Raw genomic sequence first — 17,486 nt, forward strand, 5'->3', positions numbered from 1 at the left:
CTCGACATGTCTTTCGTGAGTAGAATAGGATTGCTGATACTCTTGCGAAACGTGCCATTCTGAGGAATTGAGATTTTAATGAGCTGAGCGAAATTTCGATTAGTTTGACGAGGATGCTTGAAGAAGATCATATGGGTACAAGATTTTATCATAGAATCTCCATTAGTGGGGTTAAAAACGAACAGTTTAGTTATTATATTAGAATATTTCTATTAGTTTATGTTTTAGTATAACTAATGAATTTTGTTGTTTAATTATGTACATGTGTAAGTAATTTTGATATTATTTTTTGAAAAAAAAAAAGTTGATGAAGTGGTGGGTATCCGTATTATGCAGTTGCACCCGGTGGGGGTGACAGTGGTTTCTGAAAAAGTCCACCCGATGCGGGTTGGAGGTGAGGGTGAGTAGAGAAAATGTAAGGTGTGTCAGGTGATGGATATAGTCCACCCCGACTCACTGCCATCCCTAAAGAGTAAGGGTGTCCCCACTACCTAAATAGTAGCGATCTTTACACAAGTAAATAAAGTATTATACACGATATCTTGAATGACTTTGGTTATGCGGATGGTTGCGTTTGTGTTTGGTCATTTTAGTCCATCATCTTAAATAACTATTCAGATTAACATGATTGGAAGGATAAAATGTAAATTCATCAATTTTCTTTCAAAATACAAATCAAATAAGTAAAAAGTAAATTTTAAGTAAACAAAAAAAAAAACTAAAATGACCATTCTCCATTTCTCCCTCCCTAAAAAATAAAAATGCTCACTGGAAAACACTGGTAAATAATAAAGGAATCTATACTCGCCGAGTCGCCGTATCCGATTATCCGAACCGCTCTTCCTGGCGCGCCCAACGGAAGTCCTAACCGTAAACCGGAGTTGTGCTGGACCCGGTTCGATACCTTAAAACTCGCCTCCCCACTGCGGCGTCAGACGATCGACTGATCTGAAGTCAACTATTCGCCGGAGAGAGAGAAGATGCATTACTGGGTTCGAGCTTCTCCTTCCGATTTCGGCGGAGCTCTTCCCCAACCTCGAAGGTTGGTAATATCTGCATTTGCTTTTTAAAATTTTGTTTTCATTAAATTACGAGTCTATTTCGTTTCATCTTCTGATAAATTAAATAATAACTGAGAAATCCGAACTGTTAATTTCGATTGAAGTGGACACACAGCTGTGAACATCGGAAAATCAAAGGTGGTGGTTTTCGGAGGGCTGGTAGACAAGACATTCCTCAACGACATTACGGTTTATGACATTGGTACGAATGCGACAAGCTTTCACTATTTTGTTTGCTCATCTCAGATTCGTAGCTACTTTTATTTGAATTGGCTATTTTTGGATCATAGATGAATCAAATTTGAGGTTGTAGTCGCATACCTCCGCCAATCCCTTTCAAAAACAATTGCTGGAATTTCACTGCATAATTATAAGTTTCTTTGCGTTATTTCGAGACATTTTGTAACATTATTGCGTTTTTAATACTAAGTAGTGCTACTAAGTTGTGTATGGTATTGGTAGTGCATCTGTTCTGTTATCCATCCACTTCCATTCTTTCACAACAAATAGGAGATAAGTTGTTTACCAATCTCATTGGAGTACAGATTTAAATCGTTTTTGTAGTTTAGATCATTGAATGCTCATGGTTGAATTTACATTGGATTGGACCTTCAGAAGGGTGCAGTATAAGATCACTAAGTGCTTTTTCTTCTTCATGGTTGCTTATCTTTTTTTTATTAAAAAAAATTGAAAAAAGAAAAACACTTTCACCATCTCACCTCTTATCTGTCAAAACTACATGGACTTTATTGTTGTGCAATTGAAGCCTTCTTCAGCTGCTCTGAAAGGTTTAATATACTCAAAACTACTGCATCCCAGGCTTTTAATTGTCAAGAAAGCACTGATAATGTCTCTTGCATACTAGAAGTTCTTTTCAGTCTCAAAATGTAGTAAGATTGCTAAATAGGACTTTAGAGTGAGCCTGGTGATCATCTTCATGGAAGTAAAACCTGTGTGTTGCATCATGCTTGTGCTTTTCCTTGGCATTAAAAAGTTCTCTTTAGGTCTTAAATTCTGGAGCTTTTATGTTTCAGAGAACAGATTATGGTTTCAGCCAGAGTGCACTGGCAGTGGTTCTGATGACCGAGTGGGCCCTTGCCCACGGGCATTTCACATTGCTATTGCAATTGACTGTCATATGTTCATTTTTGGTGGGAGATATGGCAGTAAAAGGTTTGTGATAACCAGAAACCTCCATTACTCGTGTTAACTAAAGGCCATCATTCTTGGTTATGAAAAGGTGTCTTTTACTTGCAGGCTAGGTGACTTTTGGGTACTGGATACTGGTAAGGATAGATTCTTATAAAGCTTTGGCTAAACTGCAATGTTGAGAAAACTTTTACTAAAGGGAAGGAAGCTTGACAGTTGACACTGAGTGGATCAAATTGAAAATGCACTGCTCATGGGATGCTCTTTTGCTTAATATATTGTGCCTGAGTCCATTTCTTTCTTCCAGATATCTGGCAATGGTCAGAACTTACAAGTTTCGGTGATTTGCCTTCAGCTAGGGACTTTGCAGCTGCTTCAGCCATTGGAAACAGTAAAATTGTTATGTGAGTTTCTGCACTTTGCTTTCTAACAATGCTTATCTTGTTTTATCCTCTTCCTGAGGTCTTATTTAGCTGTAAATGGAGTGCAGGTATGGTGGCTGGGATGGTAAAAAGTGGTTGTCAGATGTCTATATTTTGGACACAAGTATTGCCTTTATTAAGAAATTATAGATTTACTGTAGTTTTATCTTCAGATTAAAATAATATCCTATATCTAACATATTGAATTGCCTTCCTTTGTATGCAGTTTCTCTTGAGTGGACAGAGTTGTCTGTTTCTGGAGCTTTACCTCCAGCAAGATGTGGCCATACTGCTACTATGGTTGAGAAAAGGTTGCTTGTCTATGGTGGTAGAGGTAATGAAATTCAGAGGAAAACACCATCCGCAATTCATTCTTCTGGCCTTTCTGTTTTGATCATGTAGTGGTCAGCTGTAAATGATGCTTTAGATTTTATTTGTTTATTTTTCTTTGCTGAATGACAAAATCAATTAGCACGTGCACATGTATGAATAAATTCAACTAAAGATTGATATAAAACTTTGCAAAATTTGACCTATCGGGTAGTTATTTCCTTTATGAATTGTCATGGTGTATGAAATTGATTCAGAAAAAATACTGGAGTTTTATGTGATTGGAAGTACTAATTTGCTTTGAGATCTATTCTTCTGTAACTTCATAATCATCATTTCATTAAAATTTTCAAATTTGGTGATTTTGAAGTTCTTGTATATGTCACCCTTCCACATTTTTGTTTGATTGTTTCTAATTTTTGCTTAGCTGTTCATTTGACAGAAGAAAATGAAAATTGTGATCCTCTGTCACTTATGCCAAATGAAAGGAAAAGAAAAATGAGCACTATCATTTCAATAAAATGATTTGAATATTTGACAAAGAAAAATTAGCATTATCTAACAAGTTGGCTGGGCAGTTCATTAAGGTATCCCTTGTATAATGTGGGTTCTAATGCCTAATGGGAAATGCTTTCATCTTTATACGATATAAAACTGATTCCTCTTTTTTTCTAAATTTTCCCTGAAACCTTTCCGTTGGGCTTTGCACCCACATATTCTATCTTAACTTCCCTATGTATTAATATATGCTTTAAATTCCTATATGAGATTTCAAATTGATAGCAGTGGCTTTCTTTGCTCTGGGCAGGAGGTGGAGGGCCAATTATGGGTGATTTATGGGCTTTGAAGGGCCTAATTGAAGGAGGTAATCACAGTGTTACAAGTATCCTTGATTCCTTCAGTTTGTCATGACTCATTTCAATTTCTGATAATAGTATTTCACTATTTCAGCATTCTTTGATGTAAGTTTATATGTGAAAGAAACATAGATACAGCTATGTAATGGGTCTGTTCAGTATATTTTTACACTAGACACTGAAGGCAGTGATGACTGACCCACCTTCTATTCTCTGTGAGGGCAGTAGAAGCAGTTAAGGACTAAGGAGTTCCAAGTAACATGTCTATATCATTCTCTTTATAGACACTAATACTATATTGCCCATAGATTATATACTATATTGTATATAAGTCCTATCTCCTGCACGTCTTCTGAGAAATTTGTTTTCTGAAACACTGATAACAATTCAGTCCCATATATTTGCCAAGAGTCATATGGGCATATGTTGGGTCAAATAGCCTATTTGGTTGACAATCCTATACAATACAGCTTTTAATATTATTCTTAACTTCTGTTTCCTATTGCAAATTGAAATAGTTTGAAGGTAGTTCACCTTGAATTTGCAAATATGTAGGCTGTAACCATGGCAATTGTTGGTCTTAAATTTTATTTCTTGTCAACTGCTTCGCACTGTCGGTTTTCACATTTTCTATATGTTCAGAGAATTTACTGCTGTGTTTTTGTATTTGTTGTGGAAGGAAGAGAATGAAACTCCTGGATGGACCCAGTTGAAGCTTCCAGGCCAAGCTCCATCACCTCGTTGTGGGCATACTGTTACATCTGGAGGTCACAATGTAACTACCCTTTATCCCCCCTCATTTTATTCTGACATCCTATACAGGCTATAGTCATAGTAAATTTGATTGAGTAATCAGTGGAGAAAGGAAAATAATTGGAATAAGTTGATTGCAGCTTGCACATTGGTATTTTTGGTGAATTGTGTATAGGTTGGTAAATAGAAAAACACATTCTTAGATCTACATGCAGATCTATTGTTGCTTGAGCATACATCATATTATAGAAGGACAGACTATAACAAGAACCTGTGAATATCTGGAGTAGAGTTCTTGACTTGTAGGATGTTGGTTCTGATTTTTTTTTTTCTTCAAATTATCTGAATTTTTGTATAACTTCTTTGTCTTACTGCAAGTATGTACCCTTTACTTCTAGTGCATTCCCTACTCTAAATTTTATTACTCTGTATTTTTGTGATTTTTTGGTGATTGAAGTTTATTTTTGTACTTCTATTTCTGTAATTTTCACTTACTATTGATACTCAAACTCATTCTCCTTCCTGTAATATTTTGAAATACTTTCTTCATGCAGCTTATGTTATTTGGAGGGCATGGAACTGGTGGTTGGTTGAGTCGGTATGACATTTATTACAATGATTGTATTGTTCTGGATAGGGGTAAGTATTCTTGTTAGCCAAAGTTTGGTGATGGTGGTCCTGTCAGATATACTTTTGCCAACTTAAGATACACATTCAAAAAATTTCCTCTTTAGGAATATCAGAACAATATAGTTATATTATATAGGGAAGCATGCTCATGATAAAGAGAAACAAGCTAGAATGTTTAAAAGGATAGAAGAGTAACTTTTATTATCATCTTAATCAAATGAATACAAACGGGTGATCGCTTAGAGAGAATACAAAGACTAGAAAGAAACAAAAAGAAATTGGAAAGCTAATATTACATACAACTATGCATATTCTATTTCCCCTAATACAAAGGTGACCATGCTATATTGAGTAACAAATGAAAGCAAATAAGACAGCCGTGGATTTGGTAACTTTGACAGCCAAAGTTTCCTGATTTTCCACAGAATAAATAGAAATTTGGGGAAGAAAGATATTTGGAACACTAGTAAAATAAGTCAGAGTAGCAGCATAATCCTTTAAATTGTGGAGGACGGTGGACTGTGTATGCCGTTGACAGAGCTTGAAAAATCTTATCATGTACTATTGACGCGTGTTAATACTATTATGCATGTATATTAAACTCAAAAGTTCCCTTACCAAGATTTTATTTCTAATCTTAACCTTCTTATAATGCTTTTATTGCCACTATTAATGCTTATAATTTGTGTCAAATAGTTTTTCAGCTGCCATATTACCTAGTAAGGTTTAATCTTTGGAATGTCATGCTTCAGTTCTTGCAGTAACTTATTATGGGAATTTGTGTATGTAGTGTCTGTACAATGGAAACGCCTACCAACCAGCAATGAACCCCCTGATTCTCGAGCATACCATTCAATGACATCCATTGGATCACGATTTTTATTATTTGGTGGCTTTGATGGCAAATCAACTTATGGTGATTTGTGGTGGTTAGTTCCAGAAGGTACTGACTCTTTTCCAATTGGTGTGATTGTCTGTTTTATTATATGTGGTGTACTGGTGTTTTTCCTTTTCAAAGTTACAAGTAGAATATAATTTTTGCTTATTTACTTTTTTGGAATAATGTATTTCCACAGAATTATTTGAATTCTATGCTTGACTTACTCTCTATTATTCTTTATTACTCTCGAAGAAATGGTGACATACTGATATGTAATGCTTTCAAGTCTTCAAAAATTAGGGCTTCCATCACTGCTTCTTCTAGAAACTTCTTTTGGTTGTCTTTGACTCTTTGTTCTGCTTCCAGTCCCTCTCCTTCTCCTTTCAGAAAATCCCAGTCTTTCAAAATAGATTCACTCTATTAAGTTAAATATGTAGGGCTACATATTAAGGTCAGCATTTCAAGACTCCTACTTCTAAACCTTTATAGCCTTTCAGTAACCCAGGTGATCTACTTTGGTAGCTAAGCTTTATTAAGCACACATGTTAACCAAATCACAAATTAAATCAAGTGGAGATTAAAATTATAAGCATGCTTATTTATTAAGTTGCTATGGAATCCTGTTTTCCTTTATAACTGTACTTTATCCCCACTTCACAAGTCACTGCTGCATCATAACAATTTTTTTTGAAATTTTATATTGGTAGAATGATCCACATACATGTAACTTGTTTATTATAAAAAGAAGACATCTAAGCTTAAAATAGATGTCCAGTCAGCATCTTAGGTGGACCTCGGGTAGGAGTAGCTGAACATTGTAAGTACACCAAAAATGGTATCCAATGAGCTATTTCTTGTATTGAACAAAAGAATGGTTTCCTATTTTCTATTTCTCCTCAAGATTCACTGCTAGCTTGCCTTGTACTGTGGAATTTAGCTTTTCTACTTGTTTATGCTTTTACTTTGTTTTGTAGAGGATCCAGTTGCAAAGCGGGTAACACCATCTCCTCCCAAAGCTGTTTCTGGAAAACATGGTGCCACCATGGCACAAAGTAAATTCCTTTCAGATGACAAGGTAATGTAGATTTTTGCCTCAGTTATTATGTCTCTGTAACTTTTTTACATTTAATGAAATGTACATCTTCAAGGAGTTCCTTGGTTACCCTTCAGAATCAAGGGCCAAATATCTTCCACAAGCATTATTTCATGTAAATACTCCATTGTGTATAACAAAACAGAGTAAACCTTTTCTTTCCTGCAACTTCCTTTTTTGTACTCCATTGGAGTACACTCTTTTTTATTAGAGTGTACTCAAATAATAACTTGTTTTATATTTACTTGAAGAAAACTTTTTCACTAGTCACTAAACTCAAGTAACTTCATATTTAACAGCTTTCTGAGAGAACTGCTTTATCATGTTTACTTCTTCACCTTTTTCTAGAGGTTACTCCAACTTTCATGTAGAATGTTTTGATTTTTTGGAGGAGTGAAAATTATATAACAGGATAGGTGCTTTTTTGTCTCATATAGAGATCTTTGAAATGGGAGCCTGGGAGGCTTTTTATGGTAGAATGACCATGCTTTTATTCTTCACAGGAAAGTCATGTGGGAGAATCTTCTGTCTCAGAATTGCAGAAAAGATTGCAAATTTCTGTTTCACTTTCAAATCCAAAGCCAACTATGGATGAGATGGAAGATAGGGAATTTATTGAACTAGCAACTCAGTTGGTCGGAGGGGCTCTTGACAGTAAACAGGTGCAGGTTCTTGGTTTGATTGCTATGATTTGCTAAATATATGGCATATGAGTACACATACACAGACACACACACACACAGTGGTTTAATACTTTAATCATCATCTTTTGGTTAAAGGCTATACGAGTACTTCGTGAGCGCTGGAGGAATGCGTTGCCTAAATCAATTCAATTGAAGGAACTTAGCCCGTTGCTGCGAGACTATCAACGTTTGGTCACCTTAAATCAAAAGTAAGAGCAAACTTTTATTCGTCCAAAACATTAAATCCTGTTTTACTACACACTAGCATAAGTGACTTTACATTTCAAGGAAATATGGACTTTAAGTCTTCTTCTTGTCCATGAGAACAACCCAGGTGGACAGGGAATCACACTCAGTTGACTCCAATAATTACTTAATCTTTAATGAATACTGCTTTGATCTTTGTTTTAGCCATCCAGCACAATGTTCACTTTCTGAGAAAGTTTAATTTCTACTAATATTTGTTTGCAAGGAAAGAAAAATATTTTTTTCCTAGTTTCAGTAATTTTCCTAGTGAAGGAGGGATATGTGGAGGGAGAGGGAGAGACATTCCCTTCCTTAATTTATCCTCCATTTCTTTTCTTCAAGCTACCACTTTGATTGTAATGTTTTTCAAGTCAATTGATAGTAACTTGCTCAACTAGCTCTTATCTTTTGGTATGCAGAGAAAAGGTTGAATATTTTTTACAGTCTCTAGATCCCGGGTTTCTCAGAAAAGAGACATATCGATTCTATCATGTCAGAAATGTTGAACAGGTAAAGTTTTTTTTTTGGGGCTTCTGTCCTTCATTGAGTTTATCTTAACTGGCGGATGAATTTAAATTCTGAATATATCTGTTAGTGTTCTTTTTCAACTCTTATCACTAGCTTCTGATTATTTTATTATTTAAAAATTTTTGAATGAATTTCAGTTGCGAATGGATGACATCCCACATTTGCTGGCAGAATATAGACAAGTATCCACTGCAGGAGTAAATTAGATGTGCATTGAATTCAAGATTTTAAATGGTTTCGTGATACATGTAAACTCCACATAAAAACATTTGCTGTATTATTTTCTTGTGCATTTATTCACGTCAAATTCTTCGATTTTGTGATTAACACATTCTGCTTGTAGTTTAAACGAATAAGGCCAGAAGCTTTGTTACCATACCAATACCAACACTTACATGGTTGAGAGTCGTTGCAGTTTAGTTTATGGAATATACAAGAGAAATGCAGCATGCCATGATGAACTTACAGGTTATTCTGTTCATCACATAAACTCATACAACCACTGATTTCTGCAAACTATGTTCACTGCTTTTGTTGGAGATGAACTTTCCATTTGAATTTTGGCATGATAATGATGTTAATTACTTCTGCCAATGTAATCATTTATGTATAGATGCAATGTAATCATTCTATTAATTTATTTAGGAGAAAACATTTTATCCAATCCAATTTATTAATTCACTAGATTTATATAATGACATTTCAGTAAAAAGAGTATTGGACGAAAAGAGTAAATATCAAGTAACATAATATTTTTAGAACATACAATCAGTTAATTAAAAAGAGAAGTTGGTAAATTCAATCTTTTATTGCATTTTGCACACAAACGTTATACAAACATATTTATTTTCCCCGACGATAAATGAATATTCATGCTACAATAATAAATGGCAAAAGGAAGGAAAAAAGCCAAGGAAAAAAAAATCCAATTCCCTATTTTTTTTAAAGCTAATCCACACAGAAAAACATAATTACTCTTCAATATAATTCTCACGTATTATGGTTATGGTTATGATGATCATCTCCTTTGGAAGTTGAGGACCTTGATGGCATACACAAAGACAAAGAAGAAGAGGAGCACCCATCCAATATGAGCAATAGCAACAGTTCCCAGGAAGTCATACTCATAGTCCAGATAATCTTTAAGATAGTCCTTCAATGGCACGTAGTTCAAACTGTTGGCGTCGTGCTTGAAAACATGAACTAGGTCACCTCTGTCTCCAAGCTGAGATGTTATAAGCCCATAGATTGTCCATGCCACTGGTGAACCCCAGTAGTACCACCTCCACCACACCGGAATTTGCTGCAAATTGGAAGGAAAACAAATGCTGTTATAAATGGAAAATCCACAACCACTACTCGAGGGTGTGCACTAGGTCAATCTTGCCTTGTGACCCTAACTAGCAAAGCACCACAAGAAGGTAAACCAGCCTAGGTCACCATAGCTGACCAGATCAAACCAAAAATGCCAATAGGCCACTCCCATTGAAAGTTGACCTTGCAACCTTGTGGTTATGAAGCTAACAGTCTGATCAACTTGGCTGGGTTGCCCAGATGATTGTATTTTGACTAGTTGGTATGATGAGAGCTGAGAAATTTTGACAGTTTATGGTTTGTTTGCCACTCTTTGTTCTCTTTACTTGTCCATCATCTCTTACAAGAATCAAATTGGAGGAAAGGGGCTTAGAGTATGAGTAGCACTTACACTTCTGGGAATGAGGAAACCAGAGAAGAGGTTCCAGAAGCTGAGGAAGAAAGACATAACAATGGCAGCAATTTGGTAGCTTGGAGTGAGGGCAAGGAGCATCATTCCATAGAGTGTGAAGTAAACAAAGCACATGAACACATAGTAGTAGAACCACAAGAACTTAACAGCTTGCCACTCGAACCCAATCATAGAGTACAGAATAAGGCTGTAAACCAGTGTCTGAATAAGAACATACATGGTTTCTACTGTCACCTGTTAAAGAAACAGCAAAGCAGTTAATCCCCTACCAAGTTTTCAAGTCCAACCACAATCTTTCGGGCGTTTTTTTTTGCTTACCTGGGCAAACGCGTAAGGCAGGGCTGAAAACATCCCGGCTGCTCTTTCCCGATAAAACACAGTTCTCTCCACAGCCACCACAGATTGGACAGCAGAAGTGTTTGTTCCTCCCAGGAACAGAACAGCAGCATACATTGCTCCCATAAGATTTGCCAAGTCTTGTTGTTTATGGCTGTTTCAGAGAGTGGTATATTATTTTGTTAGATAGAAAGAAAGAAAGAAAGAATCTTTTTTTATTTTTTTGGTATAAACAAAAGAACTGGAGGGCTTATTCAAGAAAATCCCCTTACAATTTCCCTCCTTTGTCCCAGAAAATGATCCCAAATATGAGTCCAATAACTATAGTCATAAAGAACCGGATAGCATTGTACTGTGGATTCCTCCAGTATGACCAGTACTGTTTCCAGAAACAAGCCTTGAATTGAGTCAACAATGGCTGAGAGTACTTTGTAGGGAAATGCAGGTCCTTCGACCCCGGGGCTGGAGAGCTCAGCTCTTTAATAAGCTGATGGTTCCTTCTGCAGTTCAGATAAGGCGAGACGAGTATTTAGCTCAAAATAGGCGAGGGATTTCACAAATTTTCACCATTTCAGTTTCTTGATGGGTTTAAATACCTGCATAGATCAGAGTTGGAATAGATTTCTGCAAAGTCATTTTGGAGTTGAGCTTCAACTGATGCAGTGCTGACTTCTAGCATCCAGGTTGCAGGGTTGTATCCATCTTTGATCTTTGTAACCCCGGGAATGGACTACAAGGTTTCCAACTTTTTTCTATCAGACACTATTCTTTTTATTCTGTAACGAGCGATTGAAAACGAGACTTACTTCAAAGTATTCTATCAGATGCTGGGAGTTGCGCCCAAGAGGACCGGCATAAATGACCTGCCCTCCTCTTTTCATCAAAAACAGCTGCAGAAAACAGTTCCAATGTGATCACAATATTCACAGATTCCAAATGGTTTGGATTTCGATTGATAAGTAAGTACCTCATCGAACGATTCAAAAATGTCGATACTCGGTTGGTGGATTGTGCAGACGACGGTTCTTCCAGTATCGACTGTGTTCCTCACAGCTCTCATAACAATAGCTGCAGCTCTAGCATCCAGGCCAGATGTTGGCTCATCCATGAAGATAATGGAAGGATTCGCAACGAGCTCCACAGCAATGGTGAGCCTCTTTCGCTGCTCAGTCGATAAACCATCCACTCCCGGGAGCCCAACCAGCGCGTCTCTCAGCACATTCAGCTCAACGAGCTCCATCACTTCCTCAACAAACACCTGAGTAGAGTTTCAAGAACACATCAGAGATTCAGAGCTAAGGCAATAAGGCATAGTTGATAGTGCTATAAAGGATGTCTAGAGAATCGAGGAAAAGTGGAAAAAACCTTTCGTTTTTCTGCATCAACTTCTGAGGGAAGGCGCAGCCAGGCAGAGTAGAGAAGGGATTCATAGACTGTAACATGTGGGGAATGGATATCATTCTGCTCACAGTACCCGCTGACTCGAGCAAAAGTCTGTTGGTTTTTGGGATAGCCCGAAATGCTGATGTCTCCTTCGATATATCCCCCGGTTTTCCTCCCAGCTAGAACATCCATCAGAGTGGTCTTTCCAGCCCCACTCACACCCATCAGTGCTGTCAACACCCCGGGCCTGAAAGCCCCGCTCACATCTCTTAATAGCTGCAGCCTTGTCTCCTCAATTCCTTGGCTTTTCATTTCAGCAGGCATATCGACGTAGTAATTCACATGTTCGAACGAAAGAGACAAGGGCTGGAATGGCAACACCATTCCCTTTTTCTTGATTGAACCATCTGTGGTGTCTTCTGCAATCATTGCAGCAGTAGAAGCCGAACTTCTCTCTGTGATCATTTTCGTCTTCTTTTCCTTGCACTGATCGCCTTCCCCATTTGCTGCAATGGATTTGGTTTCTCCAAGAGCTGCATTTTAAGTTCACAAAATAAATTAGTCCAAACCAAAATTTTCCATTTTGGTGAAAAAAGTTACAGCAAAAGAGCATTTCTTACGGTTTAGGTATGTCAGTGCTGCAACGAAGCACAGGTTGAAAAACAACGAAAAGCCAAACAGCGCAATGACACAGATCCAGTACCAATGGTCCTCTGTGAACATCCCTCTTGCTTTAAGAAGTTCCTTTCCTACTGTACTCCCAGGGAAGCTTGTATCATTGTTGGACTGCAAAAGATTAATGAACATGTTTTTAAGTATGAAATTGTGAAGCAAAAATGGTAAATTTTCATTGAAAATTGTTGTTTAAGGATACCTTGCTCCATCTTTTGTCAAGAAACTCAACAATAACAATTGCATTCTGCCCATATGACATGGGAGAAAGGTAGTAAGCCCATTTCATCCATGGCTGAAGATCATCTGCACACGAAAGAGAATGGTATCGGCCAAAGTCACTCAACTGAGCTATACAACACTAAAAGACTGAGCTATACCCATGATCTTATAAATCCATATGTTTCTCTCATATTTTTCAATGTGGGACTCTTAACAATCATTGATCTTAAAGTTGTTACCTTTGGCAATGATGAAACCACCTAGGACAAAAACCGACAACAAAGTAAAGGTTCCAAGTGTGTTGGCAACAACTTGTGTCCTTCCAAGGGCTGCGATGAAACGAAACAGGCCCAAAGCCATCTGATGGATGCCTACATATGCCAAGAACTGTCGGAAGAACCTGAAAGTTTTCGAGATGTAGTCAGTTTGATGATACAATGTGACAAGTGTGTTCAAGAATCAAGATGTGGGTATTAATGTTACCTATCAGCAGCAGGAGCAAAACCGATAGTGTAATAAGTGAGGAGGATCCATATCCCAGACTCTATCAGGGAAACCGGGATTCTGAGAAGCCAGATAGGCAAAGCAAACGCCCAAGCCGGGTAAAACAAGGAATCCCTTTGCTTAAAGAAGACGGGAAGTCTGAAAATGGTGAGTGCAAGCTCGGCCATCCCATTGAACATTACGTTTATGAGGCTGAAAAAGAGTGCACCATAGAATTTACTCCCATCTTCTGCTTCACCATAAGGCATTTTCGTTCTGAAGAACACTGTGAAGGTGAAGATTGCCATGATGGTTATCTGAAAAATCTTGAATATATACACAAACGAGTTACGTTTCATCAACAGCCACTCTCGAGACAGGCAGGCCTTGAAGAGCTCCTTGTTGGAAATCCCGTACTTCTCCCTCACCAGTGCTGCAGGGTGGGCTCTACTTCTGTCAAATGGAATTCCAAGCTCACCATAGAGCTTCTGGCCAGTGTGGAACGAGGAGAAGTGCCTAACGAATTCGGGCACAGAGATGTATCGATATGGCATGTTCTTCTTGGACCAGTACTGCTCCTGGTCTTTCTTTGAGGTCACCTCTTGAAGAAAATCTGCAACCCCTTTCCTCTCGGGGCATTTGAACCCCACACTCTCGAAGAACTCGAGAACATGCCCCCGTGGACCTTGGTACACAATCTGCCCCTCGGATAACAGAATAATGTCATCGAATAGATCAAAGGTCTCGGGGGCAGGCTGAAGGAGAGACACTACCATGCTCACATTCATGATGTGAACCATCTGTCTCATGTAGTTGACAATCTGAAACGTTGTGGAACTGTCGAGGCCTGTGGAGATTTCATCCATTAGAAACACTTTTGCTGGCCCAACCAACATTTCACCTGCACTCAATCAAGAATTGGGAAACAGATCAAGATCACAATGCTGTGAGAACAGAAATCAAGAAATGACACCGGGCACCAAACGCTGGTCCTTCCACCTAATGCAAATTATAGTGTGGACCATGGTCATGGCTGATACTGCAGTTGTGTTGAACTGATACTGCAATTGTGTTGAAAGGGAACTGCAGTTGCGCGGAACAGAGACCATTTCATCCGTCAACATAACTGCAGTATCAGTTCAACACAACTGCAGTATCAGCCATTTGTGGACCATATGGTCCACGGTATAACGACTGTCCACCTAATGGGTCGCTCAATCACCGTGATTTACTACCTCTACAAAAATGCTTTCGGGATTTGCCTTTTGTGGGCAAGAAATCAAGAAATCAAGAAACGACTGCTTTCATAATGGATTTTGTATGTTCATTTACCTGTTGTAACACGCTTCTTTTGTCCACCTGAAATGCCCCTTCTCATGTCATCTCCCACCACTGTCTCAGAGCAGATATCCAGCCCAAGAATCTATAATGAACCAAAACTTATCAGCCATTTCAGATGGAAGAAAACACATTATTATCAGGCTAGGAAGTTTCAAACCTTGAGAGCAGTGTCAGTGATCAGACTAGTCTTTCGCCCCGCTATCGATATGGCTTTCATGAATGCATCTATCTCAGGGTCTGGCTTGATTGATGCAGTTTTTTCTCTCCTTGATAGCTCTGCTAGCAGTTCATATCTACTGCCAACTCCAAAGCAGCGCGCCGAAAAGTCCATTGTCTCCCTCACTGTCATCTCACCATGGTGGAGGTCATTCTGACTAATGTATGCCACTGTTCTTTGAGGCACAAACTCTTTCAATTCATGGCCACAATGAGTGACTTTCCCCTTCACCTGCAATTATTACTGTTAGCATTAAGCGCTTATTATTACGCCAAAAGCTATAGCTAACAGACGCCTTATACCGCCATCACATTTTCGAGAGTCAGGTGCTGGACTTGGCCCTTCACCAGCCTCTACCCAACACCTAACCCTTCACACTACGCCAAAAGCTATAACTCACAGTGAATGCACAATTTTATTTTCCTTATACTGCCATCACATTTTTGAGAGGTAGGGTGCTGGACTTGGCCATTCATTGGCCTCTGCCCAACAATCCCCTAACAACCAGTTGCTAGACTTGACCCTTTATCAGCCTTCATCGAACAATTACAAAGGAAAGAAATCAGAATATTTCAAGATTTTAGAGGTAAAGCTAATAGGATTTTCTAAATTTTTTACAGACCCTGAGATCTTTCTCCAATTTCCCTGCAAGTGCCTTTAGCAATGTTGTCTTCCCAGAGGCTGGAGGTCCCAGAAGCAATGTCAACCTAGGAATCAGAATGTCCAGATAAGAAGAAAGAATCCAGGAAAAAGGGGAGTTTTGAATGTAGAAATAATGCATACCTTGATGGTTTTACAATCCCAGAAACATCATTTAATATTGTGACAGCTTGTTTCTTAGAAGGTGAAAGCCTCAAGAGTCCAAGGATTCCCTGTTAACAACCAAGAAAATCAATAGGAAACACAGATATTAGTACTAAATGAGATAAACACAACACATTCTTGGTTTAAGAAATGCAAAGTGGGTCTACACAGACAACTCAATTGGTTATTGGGTAGTAAATTTTGCACAGGCAGCTCAGTTGGTTATTGGTAGTAGATTTTGGGCCAAGACATAGGAGTCACAGTGTGAGAGTTACACCAGCCCAATGTGGTGGGCTCCTCGCCTCCCACCTAAGTTGTTCTGTCGGGTCGGGGAGTGTGGGCCCTGGAACAAAGGAATTTCACCCTTTGGGCAAGAGATGCAAAGTGGGAAAATAACTAATTTAACTACCTCCAATGAATTAATGGTAGCATTCAGCAAAGTGGGAAGAGCCCTGCTCCCAACATAGGCATCTCCTTCAACTGACAAATTCTCAAACCTGATTTCAACTTCTGGAGTCTTGATTCCAACCCTATCATCAGACCAAAAAACAAAAATCAATAAAAAAAAACACATACATACCAGCAACATAACAGACTACATTCCCAGACCTCTTGTCTATGATCTTACCTCTCAATTCGATCCCGAAGCCTCAGAAGAAACCTCTCATTATCCTCATCAACAACCCTGAGTATACTATCCATAAGCTGCTGCTTATCCTGCACCCCCATATGCCCAATGTCCACTTCCTCATGAAAAACCCTCCCATTATCCAAAACTTGCTTCAAAATCCCCTTTCTCATCCTGTCATAAGTTGGCAGCCTCTCAAGAGCAGCCCATCTCAGCTCCTCCTCATCATCCACCTCCCTCCCACTCTTCTGAAACACATCTGGCGCCCCAAACGCCTCGCGTAAACTTGCAGAAGCCCAGCCTTTCCTGCTAGCCGACGCGAAGCTCCCCTTCCTGCTCATGGACCTCATCAGCTCATCCCCTCCTCTCACTGTTTCAGACATTCTGAAAAAACTGCACAACTCTTAAGTCCAATCAGAAGCACTCTAATTTTTGTTTTTTTTCAAGAATGTTAGGGAAACAGTTAAGAATGTTGTTTTGGTTTTTGGGTTTTGGTTTTGAGATGATGAGCTGATGGTTGATGAATGAATGAAACAGTGAGTATATATAGTGATCACTGCAGATACAGACAGAAGAGTAATGCCAAATTTGGGTATTAAGAGTTTTAAGACTAGCTTTTATCCAAAGTGTTGTCTATTTTTGGGTTTCCCAAGAAAACATGTATTTTTTTAAGTTGGAAGATATTCATGTTCTTGTTCTTCCTATGAAGCAGACAAATTTGGAGTCACAAACATATATTCCTCTCAAATTCTTGATCCATATGTTATGTATCTTTCTTTTCCACTCAAATTTGAACTAATTAAGGTTGTCTTGTCTGGCTTCGTTTGACAGCTATGAGGCAATACATCAAGTAGATGGTCAACAGGTATTTCATTTGTTTATACATCTCCATGTCTGTGTGGATAACTGTACTCTTCAATTTACAGAAATAAGAAAAGTAACAGATTAAAATGTTGATTAATAATTATTTTAGGAAAAAAAAGGGACGTAAAAATGCAATTAGGACATCAAATTCAAAAAAAAAAAAAATTATAATTAGGAA

At 38.3% G+C, this 17,486-nt stretch overlaps 2 protein-coding genes across 2 annotated transcripts; one reads left to right on the plus strand and one right to left on the minus strand.

The window, feature by feature from the left end:
- Positions 1 to 776: 776 nt before the first annotated feature.
- On the plus strand, positions 777 to 9,035 carry LOC115998119 (protein GLUTELIN PRECURSOR ACCUMULATION 3). The gene is made up of 16 exons (XM_031237598.1): positions 777 to 1,042; positions 1,166 to 1,263; positions 2,096 to 2,234; positions 2,319 to 2,347; positions 2,518 to 2,614; positions 2,701 to 2,756; positions 2,859 to 2,966; positions 3,771 to 3,827; positions 4,503 to 4,594; positions 5,127 to 5,211; positions 5,993 to 6,145; positions 7,057 to 7,157; positions 7,679 to 7,837; positions 7,955 to 8,067; positions 8,524 to 8,614; positions 8,770 to 9,035. Exons 1-16 carry the CDS (start codon positions 981 to 983, stop codon positions 8,836 to 8,838), a joined length of 1,509 nt encoding a protein of 502 aa, XP_031093458.1. The 5' UTR covers positions 777 to 980; the 3' UTR covers positions 8,839 to 9,035.
- Positions 9,036 to 9,650: 615 nt separating this feature from the next.
- On the minus strand, positions 9,651 to 16,827 carry LOC115999832 (pleiotropic drug resistance protein 2-like). The gene is made up of 18 exons (XM_031239762.1): positions 16,445 to 16,827; positions 16,226 to 16,346; positions 15,796 to 15,884; positions 15,635 to 15,719; positions 14,953 to 15,243; positions 14,787 to 14,877; positions 13,455 to 14,355; positions 13,211 to 13,371; positions 12,952 to 13,055; positions 12,698 to 12,863; positions 12,060 to 12,610; positions 11,662 to 11,952; positions 11,501 to 11,584; positions 11,291 to 11,424; positions 10,967 to 11,194; positions 10,677 to 10,848; positions 10,338 to 10,592; positions 9,651 to 9,935 (listed from the first exon to the last, which is right to left on the minus strand). The coding sequence occupies exons 1-18, from the start codon at positions 16,825 to 16,827 to the stop codon at positions 9,651 to 9,653; spliced, it is 4,392 nt and encodes a 1,463-aa protein (XP_031095622.1).
- Between the last annotated feature and the right edge of the window lie 659 nt (positions 16,828 to 17,486).

Source organism: Ipomoea triloba, chromosome 12 (assembly GCF_003576645.1).
Source record: "Ipomoea triloba cultivar NCNSP0323 chromosome 12, ASM357664v1".
Lineage (NCBI taxonomy): Eukaryota > Viridiplantae > Streptophyta > Magnoliopsida > Solanales > Convolvulaceae > Ipomoea > Ipomoea triloba.